This window comes from Lissotriton helveticus, chromosome 4_1, assembly GCF_964261635.1.
Source record: "Lissotriton helveticus chromosome 4_1, aLisHel1.1, whole genome shotgun sequence".
In the NCBI taxonomy this organism is placed as follows: Eukaryota; Metazoa; Chordata; class Amphibia; order Caudata; family Salamandridae; genus Lissotriton; species Lissotriton helveticus.
Window position 1 is genome coordinate 1,138,468,448 of NC_136063.1, and position 19,644 is coordinate 1,138,488,091.

Sequence of the window (19,644 nt, forward strand, 5' to 3'; positions counted from 1 at the left end):
AGGGGGAGCCCCAGGTTTGGGCTTGCCCCCCGGCACCCTGTGAGCCCGCTCAGCTGAGAAGAATGTGGATAGCCCCCTGGGTTGGAGTCTAGTTTTTATGAGGTCCTCTACAATACTTCCATGGCTGGGCTCCCTTCACTTTCCGGTATTCCCGTAATTCTGATGTTATTGCGCTGGGAGCGTCCCTCCTGGTCATTCAGCTTCGCCGCTATGAGTTTGTTCTCTGCCTCCAGTTGCTTCACCGTTTGAATCAAAGTGGTGGTGTCCTTCGTCAGGGATTTCGTCACTTGTTTGACTTCTGTGACCCTGGTAGCCATTTTCTGAAAATCTGCTCGCAGGAATGAGACGTCCGCCGAGTTCCATCCTACCGTCGACTGCACATTGGTGAGGGCGGACATTATATCTTCTAGTGTTACCTTGTTTGCTCCATCCTCTCCAGAGGTCTTATCCACAGGGCCCTTGCGTTCAGGCAGTGGAGGAAAGTCATTCCGTATGCACACTTGTCCAGTTTCGTCTGGGAGGTCGTGCGTGGGCCCCTGCCCTCCATTTCTGCCTGGATGGCTCAGCTCTAGTCGGTAATCGCCGCCACCCACCGCAAGACTGTCTGCCATGCGTGGCCTGTCGGTTTTCCCCCTTTGCGCCTCTTAGTGCTGTAGCGTAGTCTGTATTTGGCGTTATGAGGCCAGGGATGATGCCCACTCAACACCTACGCACCATGGAGGTCACTAAGTCTGTTGTCCTAGATTTGGGGGCCGTTGAATTCTGTTGCATTGTCTGTAATTGGTGATATGGGACCAGGGACGATGCCCACTCAACACCCACGTACCGTGTAGGTCACTAAGTCTGTTGTCCCATGCTCGTGGGGCCGGCAGCCGGCTAGTCTCTATGGATCTCCTATAGCCCTCCGTGGTATTCAGGACCTTAGGCTTCGCCTCTACCAATGTTTGAACTCCGGCCTCACCAAAGCCCAGATTCGTGAGCCCCCGGAGTGGCTCCCATCCACCAGACGCTAGGAGCAAAGGCACATATTAGGGGTTCAAGGGGGGTATCATGGGAATCCAGGTGGAGAATCAGCGGTCAGCCAGACAGATTTCTTGGTTCCGGATGTCCCTTATGTCCTTTTCGCCCCCAGTAGGTCGATGGCCACAGTGGTGGGCGCCTCTTACCCCCGGTCGCAGTTCAGCCGCCGGGCCTCCACTGTAATTGAGGTCTCGGCTTATATTGGGCGAGTAGGCCGCTTCCTCCCTTCCCTCACCACGGGGCCTCTGAAGTGTTTAATGGGAGCCAGAGCGGGGTCTCCTATGTTTACTGGCGGCCCCCGATTCACCCCCGGTGCCAGCTCCGTCCACGTAGCTGGGCGTTTCCGCTCCAGTTGTCCTCAGGTCGCTACAGCCCAGGTCAGAGGCCGCCGCGAGCAGGCCCTGGCGGGGGGGGGGGCGCATCCTGTGCGTGACCCCGGAGTAGTGGCGGAGCATACCAGGGGCAGTCCGCCGCCAACGCCACAGCTCCTCGGGCCTCCCGGCTGCCTCGCCTCACAATGTTTCCTGCACACTCCAAAATGTACTCACAGCTGCAGCCAGGTCTCTAGGCTGCTCCCGTCTCCTGCACTGTAACAGTACTTCCAGGCAGCGGAGTGCAACCGGATGTCGATGTGGGTCTTTTAGCTAAGAATAATGTCCGGAATGCTAGACGTATTGCCGGGGGAGTCTACCTCACCCTCAGAGCTTCTCTAAGCAGCAGCCATCTTGCACGGCCGCAAGCCACGCAACACTCTGATGTAATTTGAATCATTACATTTGGTTCCTTTCAACTCAATTTGTTTGGGAATTTTGACTTCCCTATTTCAGAAATATAATTTTGATTTGGTGTTTCTGCACTTGCACCACATACAGTCTCTCTGAGAAACATCTTGCTGCTGATGCCAAGCTACAATGGATATGCTAAGGATTACTCCCAGAAACCTGTTCACTGAACTGAAATTATATTGTCTTGATTTTGTGAGATTTAAGCTAAAATTCACATCAAGACTGCAGCTTCAATCTCCCTTAAATTAAGAATCTGTTTTTCTACCAGCCCCTTATCCTTTGGTGTTTTGGGTGAGCCGCCCAGCCTGTATATTAGTTTCTCCATCATCCTACCTCTACCAGCCAATTTTGGCCATTCGACCATCCTTGGAGTATCTTTGCCTTTCAAGGGACATGCTGTATTTCTTTATATTACTTTTAACTTCAAGATCATTAATAATTTAGTGCCTCATATTAACGCAAACTCCACCACAAATCCTGCAAGTACTGCTTAGGTCACAACTCCAAAGGTAACACACCACTTGAGAGAGCATGCCTTTCTCTTCTCTCCAAAATAGCCTGTAGTCACAGATTGAGTTTAGGAAGTCTCTTTTTTTTGGTGCACACTTACGTCCACCTCATTTTTTTAGTCCTTGTCCTTATATAGTATGCACTGTGTAAGTATTCAAATTGAATTAGGTTGACTCTGGCCAGGATTGTCTCTCACAAATGCCTCCCTCCATTCCTTCTCATCCAGTACATCCATTTAAATTGTCAACTGTTCTATGAACTTTGAAAAGCCCCCGATTGATTATGAGTTTGTCAGCAATAATTCATTTTTTAAGTGAAGTTTACTCCGGGAGCAAGTCAGTTTCCTTCTTATTGTGGCCCAGTGCATACCATATCTGTACGTACCTGTAGAATGACATTTATTAAGATGAAATGCGTTTTGGAGGTCTTAGACAGATTTAATGTTGCACTGATCTGTGATGTCACGTAATTTCATAGTTACGATTAGATCGCATCTATTTAATCCCTCCAGTTCAACACAATACACCCACCGACATGTCCTGCACAAGCCTGTCCGAGTGCTTTGCCTTAGAACATCACCTTGACCTCGGGTTGTTCTCCTGTCACACAGAACTTAAATTGAAGAGTTTGTCTCTATTTCCAGTCTTGTGGAGGGTTATATCTATGATTCTTGTAGTCAGCCATTAAGTACAACAGGTGGTGAAGTCCAGTGTATTACTGAATGCCTACCATCCCCAATTCACCACCTTATGTTTACCTGCACAACGTATTCACTGAGATATATGGAGTTCCTTATGCCCAAAGATACCCTTGGGGAACCTACAAAAATCTTGGTAGGTTTTCCAGTTTGAATAAATCTACTTTTTTCTATTATTAATACTTGGCTACTCTGCCCGTGTTTTATATCCTAATATAATGTTTCTGTCAGTTGGTTAAAGTTTGGCCTCCTATATTCCTCCTCTTCTCTTGCAACATATATTTAAAGCTACTTAAAATTGGATAGCAGTGTCTTCTCTGAAAAGTCTAAATAACTGACTTCCAATAGTTTATTTTCAACTCCAGGCATCTGCCAAACACGTATAGCATTCCCATGATCCTAGGTTCCCTCCACCATTGGGTACTAGAATAAACAGCCTATAGTCTACATATGGCAATATTTGGTCCCTCCACCTTGAAGCTATTGGAGTTCCATCATTAAGGCATTATATGTGATCGATTCCAATGATGCCTCTACTGCCTCAGCACATAAAATTATGGATGGGGCATCCTTTCCCTGTTCGGGACCAACGGGAAAGGGTCTCAAACCATTTAATTTACTGTATCGTGTGCGGTCAAATATCCTATATATCTCCCTTGGCCCTTGCATTAATGTAGGTCTTGTATGACAAAGTGCCTGGACATTTTTTTCACCATTCAAATGTGTCAAATGCCTTTCCTAAACCCAAAATCCCTAACACCAATGGATCTTGTATTTTTATGTCATAGCCACGATATGGTGCAATTGCCTTAGTTTGTGTTTTACGGACTGGTTCGACATGAAACATTCTGTTCCTGTTGCATGAGTTTTTCTATCACGGTGATGATTTGCCGGACAGAATATTGTTTTTCTACAGCTGTGACTATTTTTTTGTACAGGACTTTAGTGAGGGCAGTGGCCTCAACCTTAATCTGAGAAATTTGCCAGCACAAAGCAGTCTGTTCTCAGGACCTTCCTGTCGTACATATCACTGATATCATTGGCCCACTTATGATCCTTAGAAAAGGGGTCGCACACATCAAATAGTTCAGTATGTGTTGTAAATATTTATGCACAAGAATTGGTGGCACACCTCAGTATTACATCATATTAAAATCCACAAAATGTAACAGTTTTGAAACATTGAACAACATAAATCATAAAAAGTCCAAATCGTTATTTTATCAATATTGTCAATACAACTAGACAGCCAATGCATAGTAGGCATTGATATACCAACACGCCGTATATCAATTCATGTCGCTCTGAAAGTGTTTGACTGGTAAGCCTTAGGGTGGTCCTCCCCCAAACTGTTTTGCCTTCCTCCTCCATGTTTCCGGGTCTTGTTTTTGCTAGCATTAGGACTCTGTGCACTTTAGCTCTGCTAACCAGTGCTAAAAAGTGTGCTTTCTCATCTAACCATGGTCCCATTGGGCGTATCCCCAACTGTCATATTCAATGTACTTATAAGTCCCTAATACAGTGGTACTACATGTACCCAGGGCCTTTCAAATAAATGCTGCTATTGAGCCTTCAACATTGGTTGTGCCACCTACTTAGCACTTTGAGCATGTTTCATTCCTGCCATTGCAGAGCCTGTGTGTGCAGTTTAGACTGCCATTTGCACTTGGCACAGTAGACCTTTTGCCAAGACCAAGCCTTTCTTTTTAATACATTTGTCACCCCTAGGTTAGACCCTGGACAGCTAAGTGGGCGGGTGCATCGTATGTAAAAAGCAGGACATGTACTTTTAAGTTTTACACGTCCTGGTAGTGAAAAACTCTTACATTTATTTTTTCACTACTGCAAGGCCTATTTCTCCCATATGATAACATTGGATTTGCCTTATTACATTTTCAGATAACCAGTTCCAGTTTGGCTTCTCTGGAATCATAGTTTAAATTTTTAACTTTTGATGAAGTACCATTTTAAATTGCCATTCTGAAAACACAACTTTTAGAAAGTTTAAATTGTTTTGCCTTATCCATTTGGGGTATATAAAAACAGGGGAGGGGGGGGCTGGAGTAGAGAAGACCCTGGGTTCGTCCTCCAAAACAAATTTATGTAAAACAAAATGGAAACCCTACCTTGAGAAAAAGGGACTAACCCTCTGCTGGAGAAAAAATACTTTTTCTTTGAAAACCCTCACCCACAAGGGTTACCCCTTGTTGGCATGCTTCATCATTGGGCCCATCCCGTTCCTGTGCAAGTGGGGTGCGCTGTGAACTACGGAATATGCAGGAGCACTTCAGTTGAATATACAATTATAAAGGAAATGATGTTTAAAAAGGAACTGGAGTTTTTGTGATGGAGTGTATCTTAAAAATACCTGGATAGTAGGTGTCTCCTCTTTATTCTGACCTCTAGTCTGTACGATTAAAAAGGGGGAAGATTAGGAAATAAAGTTTGTCATGGACATAATTTCCTAAAAGGTCATCATGTTTCAAGCTGTACCCCTATTGGCTTTTCATCGGGACCTAGGGAACGGAACACCCTGGTACCAATCCTATAGTATTACAATGGACGCATAATAATTGGATGCTAGTAAAAGGGTATATAAACAGTTACGACCTTTCTGGAGATCATTGTCTCTGTTTATGTAAAATGCTTTGATATTGCATCATGGTTCCTCCAGGGGGGAGGGAAAACTGTAGTCACACTCACATTAAATTCTTTCCCCTTTGTGTAACCTGTTTGATAAGGCTGCCTGCGAACCATGATACCTACTAGCCAGGTATTTTTAAATTTCAGTCCAGCACGAAAACCCCCACTCCTTTTTAAACACCATTTCCTTTATCATTGTATATTCAACTGAAGTGCTCTAGCATATTTTGTAGGTCACAGCCCACCCCCCTCCGCAGCGGAATGGTATGGATCCGATAATGAAGCATACCACCAAGGGGTAACCCTGGTGGTTGCCGGTTTAAAAAAAAAAAATCTCCAGCGTAGGGTTAGTCCCTTTTTCGTAAGGCTGGGTTCCCATTTTATTGACATCAATTATCCATTTGGTTCCTATAGCCTGTCTCTGGGCACATGCCTGGGTGTAGCTGACATTTGGGCTTTGTGTATTCCTTCTAGATAGCCACACACAGTAGGGAGCTTAGGTGTGCTTGGATGGGCCATCACTGGCAGGATAGGAGGGAGGAGCTGTGCACAGCCCCTCTTACTCCTAGACAAAGGGCAGCATGTCATGGGCGGTTCCCCCACTTGGGCGCCGCCTCTTTCATTCTCTTCTCTGTTAAATAGGGTTTTCTTTACTGAAGATTTTTTTTTAATCCTCTATTCTATGAATTACAAGATGTGCTTTAGGGCAGTACTTAAAATAACTCACCCTCAGTCGAACACTACTTCGCTAAGAGTCTTCTGCTGCACCTGCAAAACAATCTCACTGAGGTTTGCATCAAATACCATTTTCCAGGCTGATGGGCCCAAAACCTGGAGGCCTGTGAGGTCATTAGCTTGGCAAAATCATTGCCTCCTGTGCTAAGCTCTACCCCTGATGACATGGGTGAAAGGTTTGTCCATGGGCGTTTCTGCTGAAGCCCTGCTGTTCTTGGGGCTTCATGTCCAACAGGGACTGGAGCAAAGCCATCCCACCCTTTCCATACTCGTCACAGGGTGTGGTGGGATCAGCATGCCTCCTTGACCCCACCCCACCCTATGAACAGTTGTGATAGGGTGGGGTTAGAGGCTGACATTGGCAATAACAAATCATCCCCACCACACCAAAGGCTGTGAATAGTGGGTGTTGGCTCTACTTCCAGCCCACCACAAGTGACCAACGCCTGCTAGTTGCCATTGCGGGCAGCCATACCTTGCTATGCACATCTTTTTTATTTTTAAATGGGGGTACCAATTTGAATTTTTTTTTATTTTAAAGATTAGCGAATTTAATAAAAATCTTGAGGTTTCATCAAAAAAGGTGTTCTTTTCACAAAATGGTGTTTGGAAAATCCAAATTTTTATTTCATTCATGATTTTAGCACTGCAAACTTTTCTCGTGTTTCGGTGTATTTTTCCCAACCCTCTTAGTGCCTCCCCAGCACTCTGGGTCCGGTACCTCTCATGCTGCACCCGCAAGGCTTTGGAATCTTTTCTCCACAGCATGAAAACTAGGATTCTTTTTTCAATCAATATTTTTAAGATGGCGAAAAAATTAGACTGTGCCATTTCCCAGCAAATCACATTTGTCAAAAAACTCAAATGTAATTCGGATAATTTGTGAGACGCCCCCCCCTCCCCAGTCATTCAAGGCTCTACACACAAACATACACACTCACACGCCACCTCCTCTAATAATTCAAGTATCCTCAGCCACAAGTATTAAATGCGCTTGTATGCATGTTGTATCCATTGTTGCAAATTCAATCCCATGCAACCTAGTAATCTAGTATAACGGAGAGAGAGGTGGAGACATACAGACAGACAGAGACAAATACCACAGAGGATCAAATGTTGAAGTAAATTTAAAAAGTGAAATGACGTGGATGACCAATTAAATGGGAAAAGGTAGTTGAAATCCAAAGACAAACCTAAAAATAAATCATGTTTTAGTTCAGTTCATACTTTGTTAATGTTTAAACACCTTCTTTAAAACATACATTTATTAAAAACAAAAACATTTTATATATAATTACACCGTTCTGCTAAAATCCCCGAACCCCTACTATTTACACTATAAGACACCACTTCAAACATTTTAAAAGAAATGTAGCTAGTGTTAAAGCCACATCAAAGAATTCAATCCTTAACAAAAGTGTTAGTGCCTCATTCCGACAATATATATTATTTTTTAAGAAGAGGTTTTTAAATCAAGCAACGGAGCCTATAAAAATGGCAACAATCAATTAAAACATGAACATTATTATAAGACAGCAGACAGCAGGTGCAGTCATTATCTAGGAGGGGTTCAAATTTCTTGCTCTTACATAACGCACATTTAATGCAACCCGGTACTTTAGTAGTAATTGTAACCGAGCATCTGGGAATGCAGATAAGTACGGAAATACATTCGTATTTTCCCAAGAATCTACCATGTATTTTGCGGAGTGTTTATTCCTTACATATTTGAAGTCCGCCAACCTAGATTCTTTTTTGCATGCAATTTTAATTCTGCTTTGGAGAGTGAGGCTTCAGCTATTTTTCATTCTAATTTTAAAGTTCCTGCAATGTCTTACAATCTTTTCTTGACCTTCTTTACCCACTCTAATTCAATTCTTTCTCTTTCAGTGGCTAATTTATTTTGAGTATTCTGGACCAAAGGTTTATCCCAAAAACGCAGGGTTGATTTATAGGCTAGGAAGTTCCAGGCTTGCAGTTTTGCTTCTAATCTTTTTGCCTGGGACATTGCATCTTTGGGGAGGGCCAACAATTTTTTCAGACATTTGCTTTCGCACCTCTCCCAAACCATGTTTTAGGATGAGCAAATAAATGCTGTGGCAGTGGTCATCACCCCCGTTCCATGGCACACCTGACTGATGAGTGTATGAACTCTTAAGACATCTTCCGCAGGCAAGAGGCTCCAGTACAGGTCCAACACTGCTTTTATTGTGACTGGATGAGATAGAATATCATGTTCATCATTTCTGACTAGATGCTGCTCCGCTTCACACTTACACCATCTTCTTCCCAGAGACTAGAACCATCATCAGTAGTGTTAACAGGATTGTTTCCATTTTTAGAACATAGGTTTGCTCATTAAACACTGGTGTGTGAAGATCTGCGACATCCAGTTGTTTTATTATTAAGTTTGCTCTTTGTTTTTGCATAGGAAAATCTCTAAAAGAGATGGAGAAGCCACTGTCTGCACTTGGAGTTAAAAATGGATGCAAAGTTATGTTGATTGGAAAAAGGGTAAGGTGGAGTATTTTGCTTAATAAATCTCAAAACTTTTAGCTATGCACTGGTAATGTTGGAAAAATTAGCAGACCCTTTACAGCCATGCTTTTCACTTTAATTTTGGTTATTCTGTTTATCTTGTTTAGTCAAACTTTGCTTTCTTTATGTGATGTATTTCTTACTTATATATATTGTCTAACTGAAAAGGTAAAGAATTGAAAGAAAGTGAACTGTATATAAAAAAGAGCCACAAGGAATCAGTGGAGCTGACCAAGGCTACTAGCATTCTACAAAATGTAGTCTGCATATCTAAATCTTTCATTTCTCATCCAACACACTATTAAGCACTTAATTCCATGACACTTTAACTGGAACCCAGTGGTCATCATGTACAACATGTGGACATTTCCCACATAGGATCAGAAGAAAAACAACAACCATACACCCTGCACGTCGTAGCAGGCTACCTGTGCGGGCAAGTGATTTAGCACTCCACATAGGACAGAGATGGGGAATTGGGTATAATGTTACTTTTGCTTCAGTTGAAAATTTTAAGCAGCAGTTTAGATATTTACTTTTAGGTCACAGTTTTTGTTCTTCAGATACATAATGTTGAGAAGAGCTAAAAGAGAATGGAGAGACTGTAACAGAAAATGTCAGAGGAAACATGAGGCCTGCCTTTGAACATTACCTTATAAATTGAGATGTAGGCATTTTTTCTCGCTCTGGGAATCACATTTTCTGACATCGTGGTTAAACAAATGTCATCTAATATTATGACTGGAATACCAATTTAATTAGAATACAGTTTCCTAGATTTTAAACAACAGTTTTGCTGAAGTAAAAGTCTGGAGGGAGTTGGTAGGATCCAAACATGCTTTTGGATATAATTATATACAACAGGAAGAGCATTCAATCCTCAATATTTGGTGCAGTCTTGAATAGATGTGTTTAAGGGGTTTCCCTACAGGTTTGTAAAACAAATGCTTGGTTCAACAGAATCAGATTCTAATTTTCCTTTCCATCTAAAGCACAGACGGACATTTTTTCAAGATCAAATTAAGTAAGCACCACTGGCATGGGGAATTTTTGTGTGGGCCAGTCCCTACACCACTCTAACTAGATCCTTTTTTTGATTTATTACAGTCTAAGAATTCAACACTAATTTCAAGGGACTCCCTTATTGTCCCTGAGACTGAATCTTGCTTTGAGCCTATTTGCGGATCTTGCTAAGCTACATTCTATTCTTTATTGGATCAGTCTGGAGTACTCAGGAACGGGACCCATATAGAGATACCCTGACGGGTATTGTTGGTTACTAACAATCCCAGAGGATTCCCTGCTTAACCTATGTCAGGGAGTCTCTGATTGACCCTCGGCTTGTGACGTTCTCTATCAGTTCACCTGTGGCATCTGGTCTGAAGCGCAGATTTTGGGCCAGGAGAACAGTCAAACGATCTATCTGACAGCATGGGTAGTCCCACTGAATCCTTTCTCCTCTATAAATGTGTATTTAGGGCAGAGGAATTTCTTGATTATATCAACCCTGTACTCGCAAGAATATATTATTTGAAGTTTAGATATGGCATTTCACCATCTTGGTGAATGTCTGTGTCTGCTTCTAAGTCTTGCCCAGTATGTAGCTATGAAAAGGAAACAGAAGAACACATGTTGTTAGTCTGCCCGGCTAATTCTAAACATAGATGCAGTTTTCCATTCTCTAGCTATGTCTCACTACCCCAGGATCAGACCCAGGAATAGTAGGGACCGCTTATATATATTACCCCCTAATTTATTTGTGATGTAGAGAAGATTGGGCTTAGGGTCCATCAGGACTGTCCAATTCAAACCCCCCCCCCCCAAATAAGACGTCAAACCCCCCCCCCCCCCCCCCTCCCCACCAGAAGCAGTCCAAGGCAGGGCAACCCTATAAAGTGTGCAAAAATGTACCAACCCCCCACTCCACAATGAAGGCTGGTTGAGGAATCGCTCACCATCCGCTGCACAGCTCTTGACGGGTAAACTACACCCTATGGAGTTATTCAGCTGTATAAGCCCAAGTCTAACCACAATAGCTGTCTTTCTTCGTGCCCCCAAAGTCCCAGTCCAATCCTCATCTTCAAGATCCCCGATATCCAGCAACCATGCTCGTCAGTGTGCATGGATTTTGGCCGAGTGGTTTGAGATGACTGTCTGATAAAACTTTCGTCTTGTGACAGCACAGGTCTCTCATGAGAAGTTTGGCCTCCAAAGGTTTATATTCCAGAAGGTCAGGCAAGGTTACGAGATATGGCGTAGGGCATGACGGAGCTTAAGGTAGCAGTGAAACTGGCTGTGATGGAGTTGGTATTCTTTCTGCAGGGTCTGGAAGGATTTGAGGACTGTCTTGCGCATAACGTCTTCCAGAGTGGAGAGTCCTATTAGATCCCATCTATGAAAGCCCTCAAACGGTTTTACATGTGGCATCAGCCAGCCCTGCCATATTGGGGTCCACTGCGTCACTACCACCCCATCCGTCAGAGAGAGTGTCTCCATTGGGTCAATGCTATCCTGCTCCCCGGAGGTAGACCACATCAGTCGCCCCCTACATATGGATATGAAGTGATGGAAGAGTTTCCCATTGCTCACTTTTCGGACGCATAGATGGGTTCGCCCTGCATATCATACCACTTGTTATTAATTACCAATTAATGCAACGTCAAATATTAGGACTCAATATGCGCCACAGCAGTACCCCCATAGTAGGTAGATTGAAAGCCTTTACCAAGAGCAATGCAGGGGGTTGCCCCCCCTCTCCCTTTAAGGACACTATTAATAATAGAATTTACAGTACAAAACCATTGTCTTGGAATGGCGTATGGGAAATTCTGCAGTTGATACCAAAATCTGGGCAGTGACACCATAAAAAAAGGCGGAGCTGCAGGTGAAGGACAAAGGCAAGGCTGACCAGACCCGAATATCGTCCCTTAATCTAGCCAGCACATGTTCCAAATGATGCACCCTTGGGAAATCTGCATCAGGGTCAAAAACACCCCCAGATATTTAAACCCACCCGCAATCCTGATGCCCAGCCAAGATCTTGGGGTCAGCTACCCACCGTAAACACAGTAATTTTCAATTTGTTAAGGTAATGGCTGGAGGTTTTGCCTGAGAGGCCATCCTCAACCACCGCACCAAAGACTTCATGGCTAGAGCAAACAGCAGGGGGGGATGGGGCTAACCTGCCTCGTCCCCCACTGAATTGGGAACAATTCTTAGCTAGCAGTGGCCACCCACACTTGTACTGTCAACAAGTATATAGTAGTTTAAGGCAGGATAAGTATCAAGGGCCAAAATGTAAGCAGCGAAGGAGTGCAATTAAGTACACCCAACTCACAGAATCAAAGGCCCTATCGATGTCCGCAAAAAAAAAGCCGAAGGTCCCTCCAGCTTGTCCGTCAATGCAAATGCATTATCGAGACCCCCAATATTGTGCCAGGTGGCACGATGAAACATAAAGCCAGCTTGGTCGGAATGAATAAAGTTGGGGATGAAGCGTATTAATCTGTTCACTAACGCATTTGCCAGGATCTTTACTTTCTGTTTATGAGGTAAATAGGGTGATAGGAGGAATGATCATCTACCGGTCGCCCTGGCTTAGGTAACAGCACAGTATTTCCGCTTGTCTCCAGTCAGGAGGAAGAACAGCACTATTGACTGCTGAATGAACCATCCTCATGAAGGCCTTGAAGAACTCGCACGGAAATCCATTGGACCCCAGGGCCCTCCCAGAGTGCAACCGAATCAGGGCCAATGACTCACCGGTGAGATCACAATAAGTTCACAAAAGATTGAAACTGATGGGTGAAGAGGATCACATATTTTATTATTATTATTAAAATTGTCAAAAAAAGCAGAAACCAGTCAAATCACAACAAGTATCTGAGCCTTCTGAGCAAGCAATGACAACCAAACCCAGTGCCCATCCATTTAATAGATTGATGGCTAGCCCTCGTCCACCTCTCACAACTGATCAGAAAGCAGAGGATCTTCAATGTGTTATGTGTGGTTTAACCAGAACAAGGACAAAGGGACTGATGAAAGAACAAAGTACAGACTATGAACCCCCCGCGTCACCCCCGTGCGTTCTCCCTCCACCCGCGACCCTCCCGCGCCCACCCACGAGCGAGCCCTGCCGGCCACTACTGGCTGGTGATAACACAAATGCATTTTAAAAAAATGCCCCTTGTGGATGTGCAGTTTTGCCGGTGATATTATGAATGCACAGAGTTTTGTTTCGAAGTGTGCTAGGTTGCAAAACATTATTTGTGTAAAAGAGAAGATATTTGGGTTAATAGACCACCTACTGTGAAATGCAGATGGGTTTAGTGTAAGACTCACAATATCTGACAATATACTGTGCAGATATGTATTACAAGATATGAAAAATTTGAAACTAAAATACAGCCCTGAGGCGTCAAACTGTGCAAAGTAGATGTGAATAGCTGATCTAACCAATGAGTTTAATGTATTTACAGTGGATTTGTATGCCCACCCGAACTGCATGCGTGCATACATTTGAAAATATGAATGTACAATAAGCACCCAGCAGCAATGTAACCTACCAGCCTTCAGTTAAGTTTGCCCTCTTTGAAAAAGCAAATGAAGTTTTAAAGCCACTCTTGAGTGCTGGTTTCGGGTTCACACTCAGTGAGATCAGAGAAATAATGCTCAACATTCATGAAACTGTATTGATACATAATAATGAAGTTAAGATTTGCTGGTGATAATGTACGACAATATTTGTTTTTGTCTGTCTAACAAGAGGAATGAGCCACTTATGGTACTCTCAGCTGGTTGGACTCCAGGAGTTCTTGCTGCCAAAATAAGATCACAGGAAGCAGTAAAATCAGCAGGAACCATTTGAAGAAACATCCTGAAATATTTAGATTTTGGACGTAATGACAATTTTTGTGATGCCCCAGAGCTCTGCAAATCTTTGGAGTCAACAAGAATGCCTGATGTTGCCTTAACATATTTTTACATCATTGTTTAGTATCAGCAAAGCAAAACTGCTAAAGTTCTTGAGTTCAGAACTGAAGCCGACAACATTGAAAATGCCTTTGAAGATATAAGTGAAGAAGTAGAAGACGATGCCATGAACCAACAGGCTTATGCTGTGCAAATGTACTATCTTTTTCAAATCATGCTTTATGAATTACATCACAGACACAAAAGAAAACTGCATATGATGACTGCCCATGCAATATATGACAAGTGAAAACGTTGAGAGCTAATCACTTCAATTAATTGGATTGTTGTATCAACAAGTTATAATGTCATATTACGGATCATGAACTTGTTAGCAGCTCATGCTGTAAAATCGTGTGATCTGACCACCCCTTTTGCAAGTCACTTTATCAGGAAAGGATCTACAATGTCTGCTCTTGATTATTTTGATTTTGAAGACAGCTCTTCTTTTTCTGGAACATTCAGTATACATGATACTGCCATGGTTCTTTTTCAAGACTGTCCCAATGAAGTAGCTGCTGGAAAACAAGCTGTGTCAGCTGTAGGCATAAACAAACGAAGCTGCAAACTTATAACCCAAATGCCTTGCCAACATGTGCAAAATCACTACAAGCCATCAACATGTCTCAGTCTGCCAGTAAGTTTCAAAGTGGCTGAGGACATGGATCTTCTTCTCTGTGATGCTGGGGTCGGCCAAGCCGGTTTAGCTGAATTTATCATATCGCTTATTCAGTGCAGACTGAAGGATGAAGAAAAGCCAGTTCCTCCGTGGGCTGGAATTCATACGCTGGTCTCCCAAAATACGGTTTCACTGCAGAAGGTTGGGTTTTTTACCAGTAATACCATCTCCAGTCACAAATACGCAACCGCGCAAAAGAAGTTCCAAAATGTGCATGCTCAGCTTGAAGGCCAGCCTATCCTGACAATTTTCTGCAATGAAGGTGTTTTTCTCATGTAGCTGACATTTTTATGGGCAATCCAGTAGAATGTACTGATCTTTATCCAATGATGTGTGTTTTCCACATGACAAAAGTTGTGTTGTGGTGTACAGGAAGTTATCTCACTGATGTGGCATAGATGATGCACTTATTGAGTATGAAATCTTTGGAAGCAAATTGAGCGGAACTCATTATGTTCATTCAGTACATGGTATGCTCATCATAGCCGAGACTACAGAAACATTGCATTGGAATGCTTTCTGGAACAAGAATGACAAATTAGGTTTTGCATATCTTATTTCAGAAGTGAACAAGGCACAGGGTGCACTTCATTCAAAAGACATAATGCAAAGCAGGCAATGTTCAATATACTCAGTTCAAAATCAGAAAACCTGAAAACCAAGTTTGTAGATTTTGTCAAAGAATGTGAAGAAAAATCTGAACTTTGCAAGTACTGGGTAAATGTTTTACACATGATAGCTGTAGTGAAAACCATGGTTCATGCTGATCGGGAAGGTGATTGTGAGCTCCAAGTGAAGACTAAAGGCACTGATTACTGAGTTTTGCGAATTCGATTGCATAGACTATCTGAGATATGGGTCCTGGTATTTGGAAAGAGTGAAGAAGCAAGAGGTGAAAACAACCATAGTTCTTCAGAAAATTAATCCAACAGACATTTTGTGGTGAAAGACAGAGAGGGACGGTTCAATGCTGTGGCTCCAGATATGACCCTTGAACAGATGACCCAGAGATCAGAGACACAGGAATTTTTGTTCAGACATGTAAAAGTGAATATGTTGCTGCTCAATGGCAGCTAGTTTACCATGTGGTCCTTTCTATTTGCAATGTTTTGCAAGAGATGACAAATTCAAAATTAATAGTCCATCGTAAAACTGTTCCTCACCATGAACTTGCGGGAAAGAGGAGAATGTTTTAATAAACAGGTTGACAGCCTTCTCATTTCATGCAGCAGCAAGAAAACCTCTTTCAAATGATTGAGCCTGTGTGACTACTCAACTTCATGACCAAACAATATGTGTATAACGATATAAAGACATGTCTACTAGATGCCCTGAAACATGGATCAAAACTATACACCGAACTGAAGCAGGAGAGATTTGTATTGAAAGAGAAGCTGTTTGACATAATCACTAAAGATAAACTTCCACACTTTAACTGCCATAGTCAGTTTCGTCCAACCAGCCACTACAAAACAGGTTAAAAAAAACAAAACTTTTACAAGCACATAGAGAGATGCATGTAGCAAAAGAAAGAGGTGAATTTATCAAGGATATTCTTTCGCATTATCTTCTTCCAACAAATGCATTGTTTGATGGAGATGCTGCAACCAGATGAGTGAAGCACAAACTCGTACAAGAACTAAAAAAAAAAAAAAAAAAAACTCAAAAGAATTTCAATTCAAAAAGGTGTCCTCATTGACAACTGCTGCTGTTGTGGACTATATATCACATTTGCAAATGGTCAAGATTGTATTCATGCAAAACTTCGGTGAGGTCAGGCTGGTCTACAGATATCAAAGTCATTGTGCTTCTTTCAAGAACTGCACATTGTTTTTGACAGTTATCTTGAACTGTGTCAAAGAATGTGAGAGAATCAGACAAATGTCTACAAGTGGAACAATTGACCTTGCCTGCATCGAAAATTCAATACCTATACCCGTGCAACTTGATAAATTCTGGTCATCAACATTGAACAAGATGAACTTGGAGATGTAAAAACATTGCTGATGCTTCAGTGAATACTGAATTTCCAAATATTACAAGTTGATGTATTATCAATGAGGATTTGGTTCCTGCAGAGATGTATTCACAAGGTACCGGCCATATTGTTCAAGAGCTTAACAGCAAATTGGAGGAAGCTGACCTTCGTGTTGGACCACCTATTGAGTGGGCTGTTCGAAATGGTTACAATAGAGTCATTGTACTGTCAAATGGCAAAGATGTTATTATTGTGGCACTAGATTTGTTGCACATAAGTCAAGAATTGTCAGAGTTATGGATCAGTTCTAGAAAAGACACTGAATCCCACTTCATATTCTGTAAAAGAAACTTGACCCAGAGATGCCCAGTGTTCATATCAAGGTACATATTCTTAAACAGGTGCTGAAACTATGAGCAACATTGGAACAAAGGTTGGAGTTTTAAATGCTGAACCTCTGAAGTTTCTAAAAGGATTTGCTGAGACAGAAGAATAATGTTACTTTAAAGACGTAGAAAAATACACTTGCGTGTGTGGAAACACATTTGATGAACTTCGTATAGTGAGTTCTGGAGATCGGTCCCACTAAGTGACCTTCCACCGACATCATATTCCATGCGTGGACACATCAAAAAGAGTGTTCTACTTGATGAGAAGATGTGTAAATGTTTTGGATCATGCATATAGAGAGAAAGATCCATGTGAATTTGGATGGGAAGATATTTATGGCGCTGCTAAAACCTACCAAATTCCTAATGCTCTCACACACAGAACCTACACGCATATTTATTTGCAAAACATTTGCTACAAAAAGATGTCCCTGCCAATATGTTCTTCTCAAATGTTCAACAATCTGCAAACGTACCATGAGCGATTGCTGAAATAAATAAAGTGAACTATGAAAATGTGTCTAAAACAGGAGTGATAAACATTAGTCCCTTTCATATTCAGATCATAAACGTTGTTTGGTGTATATATAAAATGAGTAAAAGCCTTTATTTGTTTTATTTCTATATAGGTCTCTTCTTCCTCTATCATAGCCGCCATTTTAGAAAATGGCGGAACGGTTGCTCTGAGGAATTATTTTCTGTCTCTATAAAACTACGTGACCCCCAAAAGCTATGTTTTGACATCTGAATTAAGTATATAGATCTCATGGTTCCTGAAATATTACATCATCACAGCAACACATCTGCCATTTTAAAAAGTGACATTCAGAAAAATTTGTCTTGGATCAGCAGTGCCTACCAAAGCTAAATTACTTCTCTAATGATCCCAAAACACAAATCATTATATTCACCTAGTAACATGACTCATAGAAGTAAGCTACTTGAAGCTGAGCAAAATAAATTAAGGCATTTGCTCATAGGACCTAAGCGGACTAAGGAAATTTCCCAGATCTAAGAATGATCTGAAATGAATATGTGAAGTGGAGGTGGAAAGATTATATGGGAGCTCCAGTCTCCCAGATGTGTCTGAAATACATTTATTCTGTCTTGTCAAATCATCTTAATGTGACATGCAGAGGGGCAAAACCTAGTTGAAGGAAAGATTTTGATATTGTACAGGGGACTGTACAATACACTTCGTGCGTTTTATTGCTCAAATTCTAGTTGTTGGCAAAATGGCTTCTTGAGTTAGTGACCTAATAACTGAATGCTGGGCATTTGCTTTCCAATTGTAAAATATGCGTTGCCTAGAGTTTCCGTTAATTGTGAAATCTGTGTAATTTTGTGTGGTATGTGGACATTTTATAATCTATTCCAAGTCGCATGTACACTTCTATCTGTATGTATTTTTTATACTTTCATTTGTGTGCCAGTGATGTTGTGAAATTAAACCCACTGAATTTTAATAAATAGTACATTAACAGACATGCAAGAAATGCAGTCTAGAGCAGCTTTTACGAAACTGTAGATCAGGATCTTCTGGTGGGTCACGAGCTGGTGATTGGTGGGCCGCAAAAGTCTGGGTATGTGTCACATTTAAAGTTTATACACTATTGATCCTTCCTTCCAAGTCTTAATAGTAAAAACACTTTGCTTACAAATGAAATACAATGTGACACCAATTGATAGGCTTTCTAATGGGCCCAGTGATGTGTGTGTTCTCAGCATTGTCCTATTTAACTTATGTTACAGCAGACTAAGCACTGTTCCTGTTCTCATCGAAAATGGGTAGATTTGAAGACATGAAAATATGTAATTGGCTAATCTGTTGTATTTTGAACATTAAGACTGGGAAGGAGTGAGTTACAAACCAAGCACAAACTTTAAATATGACTGACACTGACTCCGCACTACCAGATTTCCAACAGGATTGGACTGAAAGTAGTTACATTAAATAGTCTAGGTAGCTGTATCTCCCTCTGGCCCTGAAGAGAGGCGCGTGCAGCTCACAAGGCTAAGGGCCTGATAATAAGATTGTTGGTCTTACCGTCCTAGGACCGCGCCGGTGTCGTCCACGCCACCACTATTCCGGTGCCCGACTGACCGCCGTATAATGAGTTGTGCGTCTGAAACTCAAATCTCCGGCACGGCGGACCACCCTGCGGTCCCGTGGTAGTGCATCCACCGACGCTGCCAGACCCGTGGACCAAGCGCTTAGTATATTAATACTACACAGTCGTAACAGCAGTCTCACAGTGGTGCTCAACAAATGGCGGTTCTCCGATGGTGCTCGCCGCTGCGGTACACGACAAATAATACACCACAACTTAGACCATTGGATGCTTTTGAAAAATACAAACCTGATGTGCATTAGAAAGTAGACGGGCCTGCAAATCACACTATAAAACACACCCCATCCCTGACTAGTATCCCTTGCTTTCAAACTTCTGGCCAGAAGACATGTACTATCATCTGGACCAGATTCAAATTATTTAGGATAAGGCACCCCTTTTTTGGATCTTCCCTTTAATCATTCTTCACCACCTTCATATGTTTTTTTTGGGGACACAAATGCACCCAGTTCCCTAGTTCAATCAAGTCCCATACCCTCTTCCATCGTTGTATTCACCATGCCAGGAAAATATAACCTGCACAGCGAAAGAGTTGACAGTCATGGTGGATGAAATCTTCAGAGTAGA

The 19,644-nt window shown here is 42.1% G+C and overlaps 1 protein-coding gene across 1 annotated transcript in view; it reads left to right on the forward strand.

Annotated features, from left to right (window-relative positions):
* The window catches only part of BAG1 (BAG cochaperone 1), a 290,179-nt gene that overhangs the window by 46,271 nt on the left and 224,264 nt on the right, over positions 1-19,644 (forward strand). Inside the window, exon 3 of the mRNA XM_078687743.1 lies at positions 8,822-8,904. Within this exon, the coding sequence (XP_078543869.1) occupies positions 8,822-8,904 (83 nt within the window). The remainder of the gene's footprint in view (positions 1-8,821; positions 8,905-19,644) is intronic.